This window comes from Sinocyclocheilus anshuiensis, unplaced genomic scaffold, assembly GCF_001515605.1.
Source record: "Sinocyclocheilus anshuiensis isolate Anshui unplaced genomic scaffold, SAMN03320099.WGS_v1.1 scaffold112, whole genome shotgun sequence".
Lineage (NCBI taxonomy): Eukaryota > Metazoa > Chordata > Actinopteri > Cypriniformes > Cyprinidae > Sinocyclocheilus > Sinocyclocheilus anshuiensis.
The window spans coordinates 546,916-568,559 of NW_015557175.1; the positions used below are offsets into that span (position 1 = coordinate 546,916).

The following is a 21,644-nucleotide window of genomic DNA, read 5'->3' on the forward strand; positions in this document are numbered from 1 at the left end:
GCTGAGGAAAAACATCAACTTTGCGCTGTGGATCGCTGGATCGGCTTTCACTGTAAACGAAGTAAGTGTTGTGTAAGTCCGGGGTCGTCACATGTGGTTGCCACAAGCCCGCCGGCCTCCGCTCACTCTAGCCAGCCAGCCATTCCCCACTCAAGCCGGCCGTGTGTGACGCTGTGTGTTTCGTTGTGAAAGTGAAACTACTTTGTTTGGCCTTCCAAAAGAGGACACGACTAGAAATCAGTGGTTAAGTTGTATTTACAACACTGTTCCAGAACACTTCAACCCAAATATTCAGATGTGTGCAGCACATTTTATGGAGGACTGTTTCCTGATCCTGGGAGAGTAGACTATAATGCCGGCTGTTCTGACTCACAGTCTGTAGGTACGTTTTCATATGTAAAGGATTTGCCACTGACGATTCAAACGCCAGTATTGAGCAATGTAGAGTAGCGCTTGTTGTTTGTCATTTCTCCGATCACAAATGCAGACATGGTTTTATGTTTACGCGGCGCGATGTAACGAGTAAAAAGACAGTATAAGGCAATTATAATCCGTAATTATGTCCCCACTGGATGCAACAAATGCCTCATTTATAATGGGTTTTAATGTTTTTGTCTCGCTCCGGCCGGCCAGGGCATCACAGTATGGTAGGGGCGTAACATTTTCATCACACGTTTGAGGTATTCGGCCAATCACAACGCACTGATAGCTGGCCAATCAGAGCACACCTCGCTTTTCAGACCGATGAGCTTTGTAAAAATCTACACGTTTCAGAAAGGCGGGGCATAGAGGAGAAACAATAATGTACAGTATGTGGAAAATAATGTGTTTTTTGAACCTTAAACCACATAAACACATTTCATTACACCAAATACACAAAATAATGTTTTTTAGCAACATCATATGACCCCTTTAAAAAGTTGGATTCTAATGCTAAACATGACCAAAGTCTCAAAAAACGAGTTGAATGTTTCTGTGCCAAATACACTCCTTCCGGGTTTGTTTCGGAAAGTTTTTTTTTCTCGAGTATGGCCCTGCATGAAGGGCTGAATTCCTTGTATGGGTCCTTCTCCCGGAAGAGCTAGACTGTTTTTGGAGAGAAGTATAAAGCTGTATCTTTCTTTAATAAATCTGATAAAACGAAAGACTCTTCGGAGATATGAAGGATGCAATGCTACTATATATGTAATCAAGATTAACATGAGATTGGCCGAAACTGTGTGTGTCCCCTTTAAGTCTGATGTCATGTGTCACAGTCCGGGGTCCAAACCAGTGTTGTCAGGTCCATGGTTTTCCCGCGGAATTTGGCTACTTTAACACTGTTATCCCCTGGATTGCGAATTTTACCAGGGGAACCCCACCAAAATTTTATCCCCAGGAACGCGATTTGTACTGGTGGAACCCACCGAAACGCGACTGGGCTAGTTTTGAGTAGCAGTTGGGCAGGTTTTGTTGTGAAAACCAGGCAACACTGGTCCAAATGCTCCTTAAGATCACAAAAGCAAAAAACAGTACTAAATGCTAATATACACTCACGGTGTGCTGTAATACTACCGAAAAATCATGGTCCTAAGCTTTTTATCTCCATAGTGAAATATCATTTGGCCAGACAGTGCTTTTTTAAAATTTTTTTATCATTTGTTAAAATATTGGTGTCCATCGTGAGTTTTTAATCTCTTACCTTAAAGGTGTGCAATATATGAATAGTGGTCATAAACAGCTGATGAGATACTATGCTCACTTAAACAGACTAAAGTTTTGGACCCAGATTCAGTATTTGATATGTCACAAGCAGATAAACATTTGATACGTCACAAGCAGATAAGCGTTTTTCCAGCATTGGGCCGACAAGTAACACGTTTTAGAACACGTTTTAATATGGTATGATTGTAAACTGTTTCACACACATTTCACAGTATGGTTCGGTAACCATACCTGAGGACAGAACTGGGATAGTTGAACGGCTTTAGTGAATCACGAATGGTCACATTGATTCAAATCCTGATTTTGCAGCACCACAATGTCAACCAGCCCAGATTACTATAGACTATAGATTTGGTGGCAGTAGCCGAATGGTCCGACGGTTAAAAAGTCTCTACATGTATGGCTCAAGCCTTTCCGTAAATAAGTCAATTGGATTTTCTTTCATCAGTTTTGTTGTCTGCTATTGGAAATCATTTTATTTGCTTACAAAAGTGATAGCACAACTCTTATCAGCTAGCTCCACAATTGGAGTCTTTCATGGCCATAACACAAATGGCACAGGAAGTTATGCTTCCAAAAAAATAAATACTTGGGGTTAGAGGTATGAGCATTAATAAAAGTGATACTTGCTTTAGCAAACACCACTAATGAGCTCTTTAGGCTGTTGATGTATGTTCCAGGATGGCTTGAAACCATTAACCTAATATATTAGCAGTGGCTAAAAGGCTAGCACTTTCTTCTAGCATTCACTTAATTGATTTTCAAAGGAATTATTAATTTAATACTTCCTAAAATAACTGTAAATCACACTGAAAGCCTTTTTCAGTGTCCTTCCATTTAGCAAACCAACATGACTGATATGAAAACATTTGTCCACGATTGTGACAATTACATTGCCCACTTAGGAATGTGGTCTCAGCGAGAAATGTGACACTAAAGTCACTGGTTAACTCAAGGGACTTATTGATGTTTCACACTGGATTTTTGTCCAGTGTTGTTGATAAATGACTTTTATCAATGGACTTAAGATACTTTCGCTTAGAGGCAAAGTACGGCCAATGACATTCTAGCTCATTGTCTAAATGTTTATCATTCGTTTAACATATCAGCCAGCACTCCTCCTAAGGTTAAAGTGCGCCGTGTACTCTATTCTTTCCTGTCTTTTACGATCCATACATTTTTCCATCCTTTCATCCTCTCTGCTCAGTCTTTCTGACCTCACTCTCCCTTTATCTCTTTCTATATACCTGTTTTAAACACAACAATGATATTACAATTCAAGATGAAGTAAATATGAAATCGATCCCTTAAGGCAAGAAAAAAATAAGGTCAACAAGAATAAATGGAACACAAGATTTCACTTACAGATTCCAGGGACAGGATACGGCATGTCTCTACATGATTCAAGACTGTTTCTAGAACCAAAACATCAGTTACGGGGAATTAGAACGAGGCAAACGTTGATAACAGATTGTAGTAAAGTATATGTTAGCCACATTGTTTAAAGGTATAGATCGCATTGAGACACATTAACAGACAATACACACACAACCAAACACATACCTGTGACTGTTTCAGGAAACTCAACAGCACTGGTTTCCCTTCTAATCTCTAAAGTTTGAGTCCGGTAGGACAGAGAGACTGAGTTCAGTCAGTAATGTCTTTTGTGTGTCAGAGAGCAGAAAGATAGCAAGGCAGATGGTGCACACGCGTGTGTTTGTGTTAAGGAGAAAGTAAAACTTGCCAGACCGGTTTGACTCTCTCCTCAAACACTCCTCCTGCCCTTTTTTCTTGCCCCATCCAATCAGAACTCAGTCACACTCCAGGAAGTATGTCCCATATGCCCTTTGAGTCACCTGATCACAAAGAAAAAGCCACATTTACCCTGAGAATATTCTCAAGCCACCTTTTGTCTGTCATCTGTAAGTAGAGAAGAGACAGCATACATCAAGTTAGTTTCTAGTCGATTATCGTTGAGAAGACAATATATTGTTCTTTTTTATCTTGGAATTCTGTTTATATATATATATACATAACTAGACAATGAGAAAAAAAAAAACAGTGTAGGTATTCTGATTTGCAGTGTTTAGTTATTTATAGACTTTGTAGCCAAATGTACATGCTAAAAACAAGATGCGAGTACAATCATCATTTTGGTCAGTGCCTTAATAAATTTACTTTAAAATACTAAACAAAATAAAAGTTTAGGAAACATTTGTTTAATGTTTAAACAATGTCTAAATTGTCAATTGTTTAAACAATTAAATTGTTTAAACAATTGTCTAAACAATGTTTATGAAACACAAAACCATAATGTTTAGGATCAAGTGTTTATTTTCTCATTCAAAAAGATCACTTTTTAAAGTTTCTAAAAATTATATTAGGCCAGAAAGCATCTTGACAAGAATATAAAACCATCACCATGTTGTTTATAAAAAATACAATTCTAACATACAGTACTTTGATCTCTATTTTGCAAAACACAAAGTAAAACTCATGTCTTTATTTCAACTCTCATTTACACACAGAGGTTTGAAATGTCAATATATACATATTTACAGTTGATGAGGAGATAAAGATTCTACTTTCCCACATTCTGTTATGATATGGCCTGTAGTAGCCTTACGACTTTCGCTATACAGTATGTTGACTTGTCTCCTGTACATGCTCCACAACATTGTGTTTGCATTTCAATAAGTTTTTATGTAGTTAAACCTTCAGCAAGTGCAAATTACACAGCCCTCTCAAAACCAGTCAAACAAGCAACAACTATTCACCTGTTTAAGTAGTTTGTTTTAGATTTAGCACTTAAAGGGGTCATATGATGTTGCTAAAAATAACATTATTTGGTGTATTTGGTGTAATGAAATGTGTTAATGCGGTTTAAGGTTCAAAAAACACATTATTTTCCACATACTGTACATTATTGTTTCTCCTCTATGCCCCGCCTTTCTGAAACGCTCGATTTTTACAAAGCTCATCGTTCTGAAAAAGCGAGGTGTGCTGTGATTGGCCAGCTATCCAGTGCGTTGTGATTGGCCGAATACCTCAAGCGTGTGACGGAAATGTTACGCCCCTTACCATACTGTGATGCCGCGTCCCGGCTGGAGCGACGAAACAAATATGCACCAAGAGCTTGTAACTCTAGCTTGTAAAATTTAAATCGCATCATATGACCCCTTTAACATTTTATCTTGTAGTATGGGTTTAGCAAATGTGGAACTTAAGGGGCTAAACATATTTTAGAAATATAACCAGTGTTGGGGGTAACACCTTACAAGTAATGTGAGTTACATAATCAGATTACTTTTTTCAAGTAACTAGTAAAGTATCCAATTACTTTTTAATTTACAGGAAAATATCTGTGTTACTTTTTCAAATAAGTAATGCCAGTTAGTTTGTTTTCTCATTGATTGGCTGACAGCTCTCCTGTCCTCATGTAGAGAGAAATCCGGAGTAAGTTCAGAGGAGTTGTGTGCGCTGTGTGAACATAATGTTACTGTAGTTCTAGACTAAATGTGAACATGCATTTACTCATCTCACTTGCACAAAAACAAATTCAGCATTCCTCAAAATAAACAAAAAACAGTGAAATGCAAACTCAGAATATGATGCAAACCTGCAATATTTACATTTCCTTCAGCCTGAGGCTTATTTCATTTCTGGTGTAAAAGGGCTTTTACTTTTGCAAAAAATTAAACGTTTTTTTTTTTTTTAATTAAAAACAAATAAGCAAGCCCAGCCCAGATGTGAAAAAGTAACGTAAAAGTAACAACGCATTACTTTCCATAAAAAGTAACTAAGTAACGCAATTAGTTACTTTTTGAGGGAGTAATGCAATTTTGTAATGCATTACTTTTAAAAGTAACTTTCCCCAACACAACATTCCCCAACACACAAACAACACTCATTTCTAGGATTTTAACTGGTTTTGCTGAATGACTGGAATGATCTTTCACCAACACACAGGCTATGTGAATAGCATACAACCACTGTATACTGTTCATACAATGAGTATTTTCCTTATGCATGGGACTTTTGTCATACATTTGTCAAAATTTCCAAACGTGCAATATTTAGTAGGGCAAACACTGGGTAATCCATCCCACAATGCAATGTGCTTAATTTGACCACACACTTTCAATGTAATTGCACATCTGTGATTTTTAACACCTTGTTTCATTATTTGATCGCCAAAAGATATTATAACACAAAATTAGATTTGAAAACATAAGATGGTCATATGACAACAAAGTAGCACATTACTATTGCAGATATTTAGTGTTGCATTCATGTAATGTAATGCATAATATCATTTTGAACATATACCTTGGCTCTAATTCCAGGCTTGTTTACACCAAGACAAATATTTGTCGCAAAAATCCGGTACAATAAACAATTTAATTTTGAATGAGTTTTTTTTGTCACATGCCCAAAGTCATTGATGTTACATAAAGCTAAAACTTGGTGGTGCTCACAAACAAACTAAGCAACTTTTTCTAAGCAACCGTGAACAGTGGAGGAAGAGCCTGTGAGCGGCTTTCTTGCCGTGTGTTTGGTGTTATTTGATAAACAGAATAATAAATACAAAAATCTCAACAGCTGTTAGAAGACATGTGAATACGGTTTTGATTTCCTTTCTACTTTGTGTCAAGCGAATGTCAGTAATGGAAAGTTGTATTTTTTTGTGCAGGAGTAATTTTGCTTTACCTGTAAGTGTACTTTTCATGTACTGTGCGTGAAATTGCAAGAAAAAAAAGGTCATTGGTAATTCTAACATTTTTTCCTCACAATTGCGAGTTTATATTTCACAACTCCGAGTTTTTTTCTTGAAATTGTGAGTTTTCACACAATTCTGACTATTTCTCAGAATTGCACCTTTATATCTTGCAATTCTGAGAAAAAAGTCAGAACTGCAAGATGTAAACTTGCAAAAAAAAAAAGTCTGAATTATGAGGGGGGAAAAGTAGCGATTACCTTTATTTATTTATTAAGTGGCAGAAACAAGCTTCCATACTGAACAGCATGCCAAAATTGAAGTTAATTTTTTGTGCCAAATATTTGTGTTGTGTTAAACAGGCCTTTAGCTGTAAAGAAATGTAAAATGAAATCAGTTCACCTAGCTCTCTCGCATAAATGTAGAAACTGTAGTTCTACTTTTCCAGTAACAAACAAAATTTGGATTGGAAATGTTCCTCGGCCCGAATAATAATGCCAGTAAATTTGACTAAGCACCATGATACTGAAACTGATATTGGATAATATTTCATCACCTTTATAAAAATACTGGCACACATTTGCACAGACTGTAGGACATGTGACTCATAAACTTTGATCTTGACTGAGCAGTCTTGACCGCGTTCTTTAATTTCCAGTTTTTAACACACGTCTTTGTCTCAGGACAGTATGCAGTTCTTGTCCTTATCCTTGTCTTTTCTACCGAGACTCTGTGTCCTTCTCCTGAAGCTTCCTCTTCGGCTCTTGTCCTCGTCCTCTGTCTGTCCTTCTGCTGCTCTCTCTTCACCCGTCAGCTGCGGCGGCAGAGCAATGCGCTGGCCCAGAAAGAAGCCTTCCTCCTCCGAGTCTGAGGAAGAGGAGCAGGTGGAGCAGGAGTCTTCGTGCCGGTAGCGGGTGGAGTGCAGGGTAAGGCTGCCGTCCAGGACGCTGTTGGACCGCCTGCGGTCTCCTACTCTGCACTCCAGGGTTTCCAGACGAGGTCTGTCGCTTCGTGAACCTCGGGAGCGTCTGAGCCACTTCTCGCTGGGATGGTGGCCACCGCTTCCCCGACGGAAACTGCGGTGGAACGACCCATCTGAAGGAAACACGATCAAATGAGATCACCATTGATGCAAGTCATAACAGCATTTTACTGTAACTTAGTGTGAATAGTTCACCCAAAAATGAAAGTTTGTTATCATTTACTCAAGTCTCACAACTTACTTTCATGATTCATGAAGAAATCATTATTTTGATTCGGATCTTTTCTGTGAATCTGCTGATCTAGTTCACAAAACCAGTCTGGGTGATCATGAAACAGGGCGATCCAGTTCTTTGGCTCACTGGTTTAAATTTAGTCTTCATACAAAGATATTGTATGACTTCATAAGACTTCGAAGACAGACTTTTTTGATACTTTTATAGTGTTTTTGAATCGTTTTTTAAAGCTTGACAACCAGAGTCCTACAGTTAGGGCTGCACGATAAACCATATTTTAATCGTGATCAGGTTTTCTGCTGCTCACAACTAATTAGGCATAATTGTCTTCAATATTTGCCTGCTGGTTATTGATCCCAAAAACGTTTCATTCATTTAGCCTTTGCATTATCTCTTCCATTAAGCCTCCGCAAGCTTTCATGGTCACGGTTGCCAGATGTCATGAGTTTAAATCACCCTTAAATCAGAGCTTTTCTCGTGAAAGCATACATTTTCTGCCCAGTCTCATGCAAATTTTGTAATCTTCCCAACCTGGCAACCATGCACACATGCACTCTCTGTATTATGGATAAAGTGCCGATGAGCTGAAAACACATTTGCAGTCTCTATTGAGATATTCCACTCAAATAAAAGTCATGCAGCCAGTCTGTTTTGTTTCACACTGTTTGCTGTGAATCTGCGAGCACACCATGCTAAGTTGTCATTCTCTTGATTTGTGCTTATGTGAAAGTTGTAATAATTCTGATGAAATGTAAAAAAAAAGAAAAACCCTAACATGACAGTAATTGTGATTGATTAATAATAGTGATTATATTTTTTGAGCAAACTAATCGTGATTATTAGTTTAACCTTTATTGTGCAGCCCTAGTCCTGGGGCTCACTCATTATATTGAAGACTGGTGAGAATATTCCTCAAAATTCACCTTTTATGTTCCACAGAAGTCAGTCAGTCATACATGTTTGTAGGGTGAGTGGATGCTGACAATTGGTATTGTTTGGATGAACTATACACTGAAGCAATCAAACTTGTAAAACTTGAAACACCAACAGCTTCTTTGTAATGATGTTAGACGAAAGTGTCTTCCCTAAAATAACGTAAGACTTGATAATCACAGTTTGAGAAGAGGGTACAGCCCCATTGGTTTATTTTAATCTTGTGTTCTATTGAATTAATTATTAGCTTTTTGTGAATTCACAAACCCTGCGCGGTTCCCTCACAAACCCCCCGTTTGGGAAGCCCAGTCTTTAAGCATTTCCAACACAACCTCGTCAGGTGCTTGGGAGCTCAGAAAGTATTTTATGATTTTTTTTTAAGACATTTGTTGCACTTTCTATAAATAGGATAGAAAATATATATTAGACCACTTTGATGGGTATGACAAATGAAATGGGTATGAATTTTTGCTCTATTCTAACAAATGTGAAAGATGCTGCTAAACCTAAGGTGGAAACTGGTCAGATTGGGACCAAATGTAGAAATATACATTTGAAGTTATTTGTATTTATTTTCCCTATTTAAATCATTTTTCTTACAATAAAAGTTTGATTCAAAGGTCCAACTAAACAAATCTTATTTTCTCTAGCTGTGCTTTTGAATGTTGCTTTAAAAAAAAAAAAAAACTAAAAAAAAAAAAAATACTACTACTACAACAACTACCTTACTTACTATCAAAAAGCAGCAGTTAGGAATTTATTGAGGGAAAACTCTTAGTTAATAGTGAACATGTGTTCCCTAAAGTGTTACCAAAAATCTTAATGATTCCAAACTTTTGTCCCTTTTCCATTTTTGCGTTTTTTTTTTTCATTACTATTTTAATGCTCAAATGTTATTGAAAAGCCATTAAATAGCCTATAATAAGAGCGCATTGTTTTAATGAGTATTATGATCTTACCCAGCAGGTCCATTTGAGATGGTCCTTCAGTGCAGAAGCGCAACCTGTGTCCCAAGCTTCCTTCAACTTCCTCTCCATCTTCCTCCTGCTCCTCATCCTCACCCCCTCTTCTCTTCGTCTTCACCACTTCCTCTTCCTCCCACTCTTCCTCTTCCACTGAATAACTGCAGCTGATCGGCTCTCTGAAGCTGACCCTGGCGGTGCTGCTACGGACCGGTGCCGCAGGCTTGTCGTCGGCTTCAGTGACAGCGGCCGGGGAATCCGAAGGGGTCGGCGAATCAGACGGATCAAAGACAACAGGAGGCGGAGGAGGCGGGAAGGAGTCAGAGTCATTTAGATCATCAAATGCATCTGAAGACTCCAGTTGAGAGGAAATTCCTATGACAGAGGTAGTGAAATAAGAAATACAGCTTCTGACCAGATAAATTGCTTTACTGACTCAAGCATACCTGAACAACTGCTCTCGATGATGTTCCCACAATCCTTTGCAGTGGAAGTCCCTCTAGATGTGAAGCTTGGCGGGAAAGGGCCAAATTCTGCATATCCGTTCAGCTCCACTGTAAACTCCAGACTGTCTGGCTGGTGATTCACTCGCTGTGTGCTGATGCTTGACTGGTCCTTGCAAGCTAATGCTGCCCTGTCATTGGCTACTGGACAGAGCTGAGAGGACAGATGTGAGTGTTGTGTGTGCGTTTGTCCATACGGTGGAGGTTTGCCATTCAGTATAGGATGGAAAGAGGTGTGAACACCTGCAAAATGAACAAGCAGGGAATTAGAGATGCTTCTGAATACAAAGAGTGTCAATAATATTAAATTTTACAATTGTTGATCATGTAGGTAAATCTCACAATAAAAATGTCCTGGGCTACGTTTCCCAAAAGCACTGTGAGTTGATCGTAGAGAACACTGGTGGCAATGGTCTTCACGATCAACTTGAGCTCACAGTGCTTTTGGGAAACGCAGCTCCGGTTATATTTTGGTATATATTTTAATATTTTTAAATATTTCTTTACAGAAGTAAATTTTCCATTACCATTTCGTAATTTGTGAAATATTATTACAATTTAAAATAACTGTTTTCTATTTGAATATATTGTAAAATATAATTTATTTCTGTGATGTAAAGCTGAATTTTCAGCATCATTACTCCAGTCTTCAGTGTCACATGATCCTTCAGAAATCATTCTAATATGCTGATTTGCTGCTCAAGTAACATTTTTTATTTTTTATCAATGTTAAAACATTTATGCTATATATTTGTTGAAACTGTGATTTACAGGATTCTTAGATGAATAGAAAGTTCAAAAGAACAACATTTATATTTTGTATCTTTTGTAACATTATAAATGTCTTTACTATCAATTCTGATCAATTTAACCCATCCATGTTGAATATCAATTTTTCTAGATATCTAGACTGACCGACCGACAGAGACAGAGACAGACAGACAGATAGATAGATAGACAGACGGACAGATGGATAGCCAGACAAATAGACAGACAGACAGACAGATAGATAGATAGATAGATAGATAGATAGATAGACAGACGGACAGATGGATAGACAGACAGACGGATAGATAGATAGATAGACAGACAGTCAGACGGACAGATGGATAGACAGACAGACGGATAGACGGATAGACAGACAGACAGACAGACAGACAGATGGATAGACAGACAGACAGACAGACAGACGGATGGATGGATGGACGGACGGACAGACAGATAGATAGACAGACAGACAAGACGGACAGACAGACAAGACGGACGGATAGACAGACGGACAGACAGACAGACAGACGGACGGACGGACGGACGGATAGACAGACGGACAGACAGACAGACAGACAGACGGATAGACAGACAGACAGACAGACAGACAGACAGACAGAGACAGACAGACAGACAGACAGACAGACGGATGGATGGACGGACAGACAGACAGATAGATAGACAGACAGACAGACAGACAAGACGGACGGATAGACAGACAGATGGACAAACAGACAGACAGACGGACGGACAGACAGACGGACAGACAGACGGACAGACAGACAGACGGATGGACAGACAGACAGACAGACAGACAAACGGATAGACAGACAGACAGACAGACAGATGGACAGACAGACAGACAGACAGACAGACAGACGGATAGACAGACAGACAGACAGACAGATGGACAGACAGACAGACAGACAGACAGACAGGTAGATAGATAGATAGATAGACAGACAGACACAGATAGATAGATAGATAGATAGATGGATAGATAGATATAGACAGAGACAGATAGATAGATAGATAGATAGACAGACACACAGCGAGACAGACACACAGATAGATAGATAGATAGATAGATAGACAGACACACAGATAGACAGATAGATAGATAGATAGATAGACAGACACACAGATAGATAGATAGATAGATAGATAGATAGATAGATAGATAGATAGATAGATAGATAGATAGATAGATAGATAGATAGATAGATAGATAGATAGATAGATAGATAGATAGATAGATAGATAGATAGATAGATAGATAGATAGATAGATAGATAGATAGATAGATAGATAGATAGATAGATAGATAGATAGATAGATAGATAGATAGATAGATAGATAGATAGATAGATAGATAGATAGATAGATAGATAGATAGATAGATAGATAGATAGATAGATAGATAGATAGATAGATAGATAGATAGATAGATAGATAGATAGATAGATAGATAGATAGATAGATAGATAGATAGATAGATAGATAGATAGATAGATAGATAGATAGATAGATAGATAGATAGATAGATAGATAGATAGATAGATAGATAGATAGATAGATAGATAGATAGATAGATAGATAGATAGATAGATAGATAGATAGATAGATAGATAGATAGATAGATAGATAGATAGATAGATAGATAGATAGATAGATAGATAGATAGATAGATAGATAGATAGATAGATAGATAGATAGATAGATAGATAGATAGATAGATAGATAGATAGATAGATAGATAGACAGACACACAGATAGATAGATAGATAGATAGATATAGATAGATAGATAGATAGATAGAATCATCAAGCCTATTTTAGGACCTGATCATCTTGTCCAGAAATATTTTTTTAAATCAACATAAACTAAAGGTAATAAATTACGTATGCATACAATTGTACTTTACAATTAAAATAATATTTAAATAATTTGTCTTTACAATAATGAGAATTTTGAGATTAAAAAGTGCTTAATTGTGTTTACTTACCAAATAATGAGATTTATGAATGTTCAAATTTAGATATATTTTCATAAAAAATGAGTATTCTGGGAGAAAAAGTGCTTAATCATTGAGATTCATGCAAACATTGACATGCCACAATTATGAAAAGATTTGGTAATATATGCTTACTTCTAAGCTTATGAAAAGAATGTCACAATGCAAAATCTTAATATTAGTAAAAATAGGCCTTCTTTTTTATGCAAAATATAATTTATTCTTTTTTTTTTCTTTTGATTTTGGGGTAAAATATGACATCTTGCTAGTTTTTGTGAGATTTGCCTAAATTATGTATTTTCCTTGTGTTTTAATGAGAAAATAGTGCATATGTGTGAACCACCACAAAAAAGCAAGGTACAAATAATAATGCATGGTAACATTTGTACCTTTGCTCTCCAGTGGAAAATGGCCCCCATTGGCTGTTGTTGTACTAGCTGCTTTGACTGCATTTTTGCATGTGTTCACTTTAGAGATGGCGGCAGTGACGTTGGCTCCCCCCTGTGGCCGTGGTGTGGAAGTGCGCTGCTGGTTTTGAATGGTCTTGTGTGACACTGGTTTGCTCTGCAGGGCAGAATCGCAGGAGTCGGAGTTGTCTGGGTCGTCCCCGAGCGAACAGGAGCGGGAGCAGAAGATGAGTCCGCCGCGAGGCAGGAAGGGTCTTCCCAGCAGAGGGAGCCGACAGCAGGCGCAGCAGAAGCACGCTTCAGACGCGTGCCAGTGCTGGCCCTCGTACGTCATCTGACCCTGGTCTGTACCTACAGAGAGTGAGGAAATCAAGCGTCGCAGCACTCCGTCAAACCCTTCAATCATGGAAGCACAGCATTTTTCTGTAATCACTGAGCTTTTTACTGCCATTACTGAATGGAATGTTGTGGTTAAATGCAAATTAAGCTTCTGCATCTGTAGCAATGCTGTCCATTACACAGAAAAATCTTCAACAAGTGCTTCAGTTTGTAAAAACAATCAAGAAAAGTGTTTATAGTAATACTTAGAAAGGCCAAGTGGGCAGCACAACAAATGTTTTATATATGCACTAGTTTTGTAGAAAATAATGAAAAAAGGGAGCTTATTTACATTACCATTCAAAAGTTTGGTGATAATACAAACATTTTTTTTCAAAATGTTTTTACTTTTTATACTAAACAAAACTGTATTTATTTGCTCAAAAATACAGTAAGAACAGTAATATTGTGAAATATTACAATTCAAAAACTGTTTTCTATGAATATATTTTATAATGTAATTTATTTGTGATGCAAAGATGAATTCAGTCTTCAGTGTCACATGATCCTTCTGAAATCATTCTAATATGCTGATTTATATATTCTTTCCCCTGGAATAAATGTATTTCCGGAATAAAAGCAGTTATTTGAAATAGAAATGTTTTGTACAGTTTCACAGTCTTGACTGTCACTTTTGATCAATTTAATGTGTCCTTGCTGAATAAACGTACTAATTTAATAAAAAAAAAATAAAGAAATAAAAAGAGTAAATTACATAATGCAAATGACCTCAATAAATATTATGTTTTTTTCTATTAAGCTTTATTAATTTTTTTTCTGTCATTTCATGTGCATCCTAGACATTGCTAAAGTTTCAGAGATAGATTTATACTGTATATTTTGCATAAATACATTTTTAGGACAAGTTTTAAGACTTTAATTTCATGATTATAAAGTGCATTCTCAACATTGTAATGCATAAGGTATATTATTTAGATTATTGAAATTATATTTATACATCACAGTAGTATTTGTCGCATTGCCTTCAACTTGCATGGTTTTTAATAAAAAATAAATAAATTATTTATAGTGATGTGATTTTATAATGAAAAGTGGGTTTTTTCAGATGATATGTTTTTGTTTAGCCTCAAAGCTTCTGCTATATATTGGAGTTATATTTATATTTACTCTAAATATTCTTTCACTCTCTCATTGAGTGGCGTGTCCATGTAAGCAGTGGTTTGATACAGTGTTGTCTGTGTGCTCTCACCGATATGTTCTCCGCAGGTGTCGCAGTATTCGGCGTACAGAGACTCGTAGCAGTGGCAGCAGTACGGCCGGCTCTCTCTCATGATGTAGCGCTGGCCACCCAGCGCCGCCTCACACTCGAAACAGCAGAAGTGCTTCATGTGCCAGTGCCGGCCCTCCGCCTCCGTACACTCATCCGCAAAGATGATCTGATCACCACAGCAGGAGCAAGATACCGTGTAAGTCACATGCAGCAACTCGTAGAAACGTGTGTTTGACCCACATTTACATTCAGTCATTTAGCAGACACTTATTCAAAGCGACTTGCAAATGAGGACAATATAAGCAATCAAAACCAACAAAGCTGCAATAATATGTAAGTGCTGTGACAAGTCTCGGTTAGCCTAACGCAGTACACACATAGCAAGGTTTTTTTTTACTAATAAATAAAAAGAAAAACAAGTAGATAGAATAAAAAAAGAATAGGGAACACTAGTGTTAGAGGGCCTTTTTTATTCAAAATAATAGAAAATGCTAGTGTTATTATTATTATTATTATTAATAAATACTCATTTATGCAGGGTTGGGATCAAATTCTATTTTGGTAAATTTGAACCTGTGTCTCCTGCATGAGCACCAAGGCTCAGTGTGTCTGGCTCATGTGTGATAAGCATTACTCCACGCCTCCAACAAATGGATGAAAACAGGAACTGGGTGGAAAGCCGTGGGATAGCGGTCACCTCGTCGCAGGCCTGGCAGCGGGGTTTGATGTGCTCGGCGTGGTGCCGGCCGCAGTAGATGTGTCCATCCTGATAGAAGTAAATGAGATCCACCAGCAGCTCGTTACAGGAAGAGCACTGGAAGCACTGAGGATGCCAGCAGGAGCCGTGACCCGCTCGTGACGCAAACACCGCTATGTCACCGCCGCAGATCTGCCTGCCACACTGAGACGAAGAGAGCGGGGTGAGAACAGAGCTACAGGAAGTTTCCAAACTCATAATTACACGGTTTCTGAAAGCGCTGGCCGCTCACACATGACCGCTGTGATGAGACAGAAACAAGCAGAACAGCAGGAGCAGGAACAGTTCAAGATCCCATGAAATCTCCTGATCAGTGCCGTTTATTTATTTATTTATTTATAACTGATAATATAATATAATAACAAAATAAAGCTCTATGGTTTGACATTTGAAAGCAAAGAAATTAAAACAGCCATAAATATTAGTATTGTCAAAAATTTTTACAAAATTGTAAAATTACTATTTTTTACAGTACAATAGTGTTATTTCTATAAAAAAAAAAATGTGTATAACTTAACATAAAATATGTACATAATAATGGTTATTATTATTATTATTATAAAATACTATTTATTTTAAAGGACAATAGTATTATTACTAAAGCAATATTTCTTTATTGAAATGTTTTCTAAATGATTAAATTCTTAATAAAATAATAATTATAATAATAATAGTATTATTATTATTATTACTATTATTATTAAATATTCCATTATTTTTACAGAACAATAATATTACTATAGTAATATCTTTATTGATTTAATTTAAATTTAAATAATTATTAAAATTAAATTGTTATTACTACTACTACTAATATTATTAAATACTCCATTCTTTTTTTACAGTACAATAATATTACTATAGTTACATATCTTTATTGATTTAATTTTTATAATTTATTCAAATTAAATTATTATTATTATTATTATTAACTGAACAGTGCAGGATGAGTCATAAATATATATATATATATACACTAGGCAAAAAAAAAGCCACTCAAACTTGTGTTACAGTGATTAAAAGGGCAAATCTGCTTCATATAATTTCTAGCACTCTTTAACTAAGCTTTAACAGCACTTCCTTGTTCTTTAGCAGAGCACAACCTCTATAATGAACAGCTATAATAAAGCCAAATAAAAAAAACTTTCTACGTAAAATATGAAAAAAGATACATACTAATTCTGTTTCTTCTGTGTTTGATGACATAAAAAAGACCGAGTATTCACACAACTCAACACAACATGACACAAACTGCTTCTCCACGACACAGTCACACCCTCCTGGCAGCTACTCATCAGCTGGGGTGCATTATGGGTGTTGAAATGTGGCAAAGCTCTTGAAATATCACAGAGGGTGAATGGAAAGTATGCGCTTTTATCTAGTACATATGATATCTGCCTTGGCTCTGCTCAGGCTGGAGTCTGAATTGATCACAGCATATTAAAACGTTTCCTGAAGCCGCATGCCAGACGAGAGCCTCTTCAGCTCAAGTAGTTCAATGCACACACCATACTTCAGCTGAAGCGCTGCTCAGATAAGTATGCATTATTTGTCCAGGGCGAGGAAGCAGTGAGTTGTCATTTCGAGGTGACGTTACAGTTGAGAAGATCTTTCATGTCTGTGTTTCTCTACCTCTTGACAGATGGCTCCGGTCATGGTGACCGGAAAAAGTCGAACGATGCCGCGGCCCAGATTCTCTCTCTTCCTCTGCTGGCTGAATAACCTCAATTCTTTCTTCTCTTCTTCATCCAGAGAGTTACAGTACTGAGGCTGTGCACACACACATTTACAGTACTGTTACAACTCACACAAGACCAACACACACTTACAACCTGACATTGTCATCGTCATTAATGAATTCAGGCCATGATGGATCCATGAAAACGTGTTGAACATGAAAAAAACATTGCACCCTAAGAAATTATGTTTTGCATAATGAAAATGAAGCCTATTTTTATGGCCATTAAGTACGTCTTTTTGCATTATTTATATGGTGATTAAGTTCCCCCCAAAAAATATCTTATTACCATAGTAAAAAAGGAAAACTGATATTTTTTTGTTGTTGTTGTTCCAAATCAGCATGAAAAACTACAGCACATACTTAAAACGTTTTTTTTTTCAAGATTTTTTTTTCATTTTCTGCTCACCAAGGCTGCATTTATTTGATGAAAATATTAAAAAAGTATTATTATGAAGCATCATTACAATTTAAAAGAACTGCTTTGTATTTTAATATATTTTAAAATATAATTTATTCCCGTGAAAGGTCATTCGACTCAAAAGATGACAAAAGAATCATTACTCCAGTCTTCAGTGTCACATGATCCTTCAGAAATCAGTATAATATGCTGATTTGCTGCTCAAGAAACATTTCTGATTATTATCAATGTTGAAAACAGTTGCGCTGCTTAATTTTTTTCCCCAGGATTCTTTGATGAATTGTAAAGTTCAAAAGAACAGCATTTATTTGAAACCGAAACCTTCTCTAACATTATAAAATAACGTCTTTGCTGTCACTTTTGATCAATTTAATGTACACCTGACAACATGTAGCATACTTCACTGTTTTTAATTAGTTTTAATAATTATCACTGCATACTGCTTACTACTGTAAAAAGTAGTACTCAGTGTGCAGTAAGCTATGACTCATCTCTGACTTTGGATAAGAATCGAGATGGTCCTCACTGCAGAACACAAGATCCAGGGGGCGTGGTTGGATCCAGATCCAACTCCTCCCACCTTACATATACCTAAACCTACCCGTCTCCACCCCCTGATCCCTAAACCCACCCATCTCCAATCTCCACCCCCTAGATGTGGCTCCAACCACGCCCCCTGGATCTTGTGTTCTGCAGTGAGGGGCTACTGTAAGAATCTAAGACCAGGCTGTAGGGTTCATAGATTCAGGATTCACAGCTGTGGGTTTGGGATCCAGAGACGAGTGTGAGGATGTAAGCAGTTTTACCTCGCTGTCATGGGCCGGCAGCTGGTGTAAAAGCTGTTTAATACGGTATCGCTCTCCTGGACTGTTGACATATGGAACCTTGTCCTCTGGAATACAGCTGAAGTACTGATACACCTGTACATACACGAACACAGATAATTAACTGTCACCCCCCTTTCTGAACATAGACGTGAAAATCTGAACTTCAATGGTTGTAATTTATGAACGCTTTGGAATACAGACCTAAGGTTGGTCTCTTTTTAAAGACGACAATCAGCAGATTATTAAAAGTGAAAATCATAAAAAAAAAAAAATAATAATCATTTAAAAAAATGAAAGTGTAAAAAAGTTATAGAAGTTTGTTTACTGTAAAGAAAATGTGTAAATTTGCTATAAAACCAAAGCTATGCATCTAATTAAGGTAGGTTCCAAATTTGAAGTTGATATCACAAAAATTGAGGTTCCAGGGAGATTTTGTTGAGGCATTGTACTAAAAATAGCCACCGGGTATAAATGTCTGTCAAAATACCTTAAAGGCACAATATGTAAGTTTTCGCCGCTAGAGGGCGCGTATTCAAAACAAACAAAGAAGCAAAGGCGTAGTTTGATGACGCTGTGACTGAGTGTGGAATCATGGGAGTTGTGGTCTTCATCCCCACAGCCGATGCAATCCGACGGGACTTGGGCAGAAATCATGTGCATGGATGAGCTAATGTATTAAAGGGGTCATATGATGCTTTTTTAAAGATCATTTTGTGTATTTGGTGTAACAGAATATGTTGACATGCTTTAATGTTCAAAAAACACATTATTTTTCAAATACTGTACATTAGTCAGCAAAATATATAACACTGTTCTAGTGGTTTTTGTACATTTTAATAAAAAAATCTTACATATTGTGCTTTAAATCTCAAACCTTTCCAATGATGTTTTGTCAAGATTAGAAAGTTTTGATTATAAAATAGTGTAGTAAATGTTGTAATATGACACGCGACACCGCCCACTAGGGGGAGGAGCCTGCTAAACAGATTTAAAAACGTCTGCTTTCAAAACTGCTTTGAGTGTTTCAGCTTTCGAATGATATCTAATTTAGGATGATTACTAAAATATGTGATAGGGAAAAAAGGCAATAAAAAAGAGCACCATGGACACACACTTATAATCCAATTTTAGATTGACCTAGAAAACGAATCACAAACTGAGACTGGTCGCTTTTCATGTGAGTACAATCTCTTCCTGTGCTAGTGGGTGGTTATTGGGCAGAATGAAATAAAATGTGGAAAAAACAATGCTAAATGTCAAAACTACACGAGGCAACCGAGATGATGCTGTTTTGTTCCTAGTGAAGCTTGACGTGTGAATCACCATTATGTCTCACTGAATGGAAAAGAACAGCCACTCTGTTTGACTAAGTGCAAGAGAGGCTGTGATTGGCTGCTTCAGAGCAAACTCTCCAGTCACTGAACCCTTTACTTAAATGCAACTGTATGTATAGATTCTCCTGAATGTTGCCTGCTCACCTGTTCAGGCTTGATCCCGGGCGGCACCCAGGCATATTCTTCAGAGGCGCAGCCCGAGTCGTCGTCGGATATGGAGTGCCTCTGGAAGTCAGACACCAGCTTCAACATCATTCTCTCCAGCTGTCCGGGCACAGAGCGCACCACATGCTCCTCCCGCACACACTTACAGTGCACACAGATCTTCCTGTGGAAACAGGTCAGCAGAGCGCCGCTGAGTGAGCACAGCCAAAACAACTAACTCAATCTGAAACTACACAAAACTCTTCATGATTTAGGATCTGTAAAAAATTAGGGAATTAATCAAATTTTGTTAAACTGACAATCAGGCAAACAAAATTATATATTCATTGTTGAACGGAAACAGTTAAAAAAGACTTTATAAACATAAGAAAGAGGGAGATGGCACTGCCCATGGTACATTTGTGCAACTTCAGCATTTCCTCCAAAATTGTCATCTACTCATCGTCATGTAGCAAAACAATATTCCTGAAACATTTTTCATGAAACACAATAGGAGATATCAAGACTAGGGGTGGGCGACATAGCCTCAAAATTATATCACGATATTTTAAGAATATTTGCGATAACGATATTTATGACGATATAGGAAAAAAAAACATGGAACAACGTTTTATTGGTGATTGCAGCTGGCAGGCAGCAGCATTTATTAGTGCAAATAAAAATGAAGGGCATTTTCCATCCTTTTCCAATGAGCTACTGTCATCGATGACAGACTACCTAATTTGAAGTGTACATCTATTGTCATAAGGTGGCAGCAGCAGCTGTGTGGTCGACTTGAAGCAGACCGATCGGTGTACAGGGACGTAGCTGGGGTTTGCGGGGCTCCCCAGCTACGTTGTACCAGTTACGTTGTACTGGTGTAGGTTGTACCAGTGGGCCCTGTTTGAAATTGTGTAAATAGCACAAATAAACAAATATACAAATTAAACAATGTTTTAAGTTTTTTCAAGTTTGTAGGTGTCCAGGTACAGAAACAGATTAATCAAATATAAATAGCATTGCACAGTCTTCACTGTATAAATAAATATAGATTATTTTTTGTTAAAACTACAAAGTAATTCGGTAAAGAGCAGTGAGTGATTTTCTCCTATTTAATTTCTTGGATTAACATTAAGGACACTAACAGCAGCTAGTAAATTAGGCGCGGTCACTTTAAGAGAGAATACATCCAATATAATGATACACATTCCATTTCTTACTCAACTGTTTACTTTCACTTAAGACATAACCGACCATTTTTTCGAGGATACTCACAAAGACAGGTATTGTGACAATTTTGTATGTATTTGTCATTTCAAGAGCAAGAAGAGACAAAACTCAATTCGGTGTTTTAAGGGCTGTAGACGCGGCTCTCTACATGCACACTGCATGCACAGAACAGCGCGCGGGTGCTGAATTAAGCTTTTCATGTCTTTTTGTGCTTGTATGTTTAAACTGGCGAGGTGTATTTGTTCGTTCAGGCACGGGAGGAAGGGAAGAATAGCTCGGTTTGATGTTTGCGCGGCTCTCTGTGTGCGCACCAAACTCGGCGCGCAAACTCTTTGAGTTTTTCCGCGTCTTGTGTTTGA

General features: G+C 37.3%; 2 protein-coding genes across 3 annotated transcripts in view; both read right to left on the minus strand.

Moving 5' to 3' along the window:
• LOC107678459 (protein FAM110A-like) overlaps nucleotides 1-3,493 on the minus strand; it is a 6,321-nt gene extending 2,828 nt beyond the window's left edge. Inside the window, exons 1-2 of the mRNA XM_016473734.1 lie at nucleotides 3,268-3,493; nucleotides 3,070-3,119 (exon numbers count right to left, since the gene is read on the minus strand). The gene's annotated coding sequence lies outside the window, so the exon portion shown is untranslated. The remainder of the gene's footprint in view (nucleotides 1-3,069; nucleotides 3,120-3,267) is intronic.
• A 3,173-nt stretch (nucleotides 3,494-6,666) lies between these two features.
• Nucleotides 6,667-21,644, minus strand: part of prickle3 (prickle homolog 3) — a 47,146-nt gene continuing 32,168 nt past the window's right edge. For both annotated transcript variants that reach the window (XM_016473727.1, XM_016473728.1), the window contains exons 3-11: nucleotides 20,056-20,239; nucleotides 18,557-18,670; nucleotides 17,224-17,361; nucleotides 15,532-15,735; nucleotides 14,814-15,000; nucleotides 13,208-13,576; nucleotides 9,980-10,279; nucleotides 9,531-9,908; nucleotides 6,667-7,516 (exon numbers count right to left, since the gene is read on the minus strand). In XM_016473727.1, coding sequence (XP_016329213.1) covers nucleotides 7,101-7,516; nucleotides 9,531-9,908; nucleotides 9,980-10,279; nucleotides 13,208-13,576; nucleotides 14,814-15,000; nucleotides 15,532-15,735; nucleotides 17,224-17,361; nucleotides 18,557-18,670; nucleotides 20,056-20,239 — 2,290 coding nt within the window. In that variant the 3' untranslated portion in view covers nucleotides 6,667-7,100. The remainder of the gene's footprint in view (nucleotides 7,517-9,530; nucleotides 9,909-9,979; nucleotides 10,280-13,207; nucleotides 13,577-14,813; nucleotides 15,001-15,531; nucleotides 15,736-17,223; nucleotides 17,362-18,556; nucleotides 18,671-20,055; nucleotides 20,240-21,644) is intronic.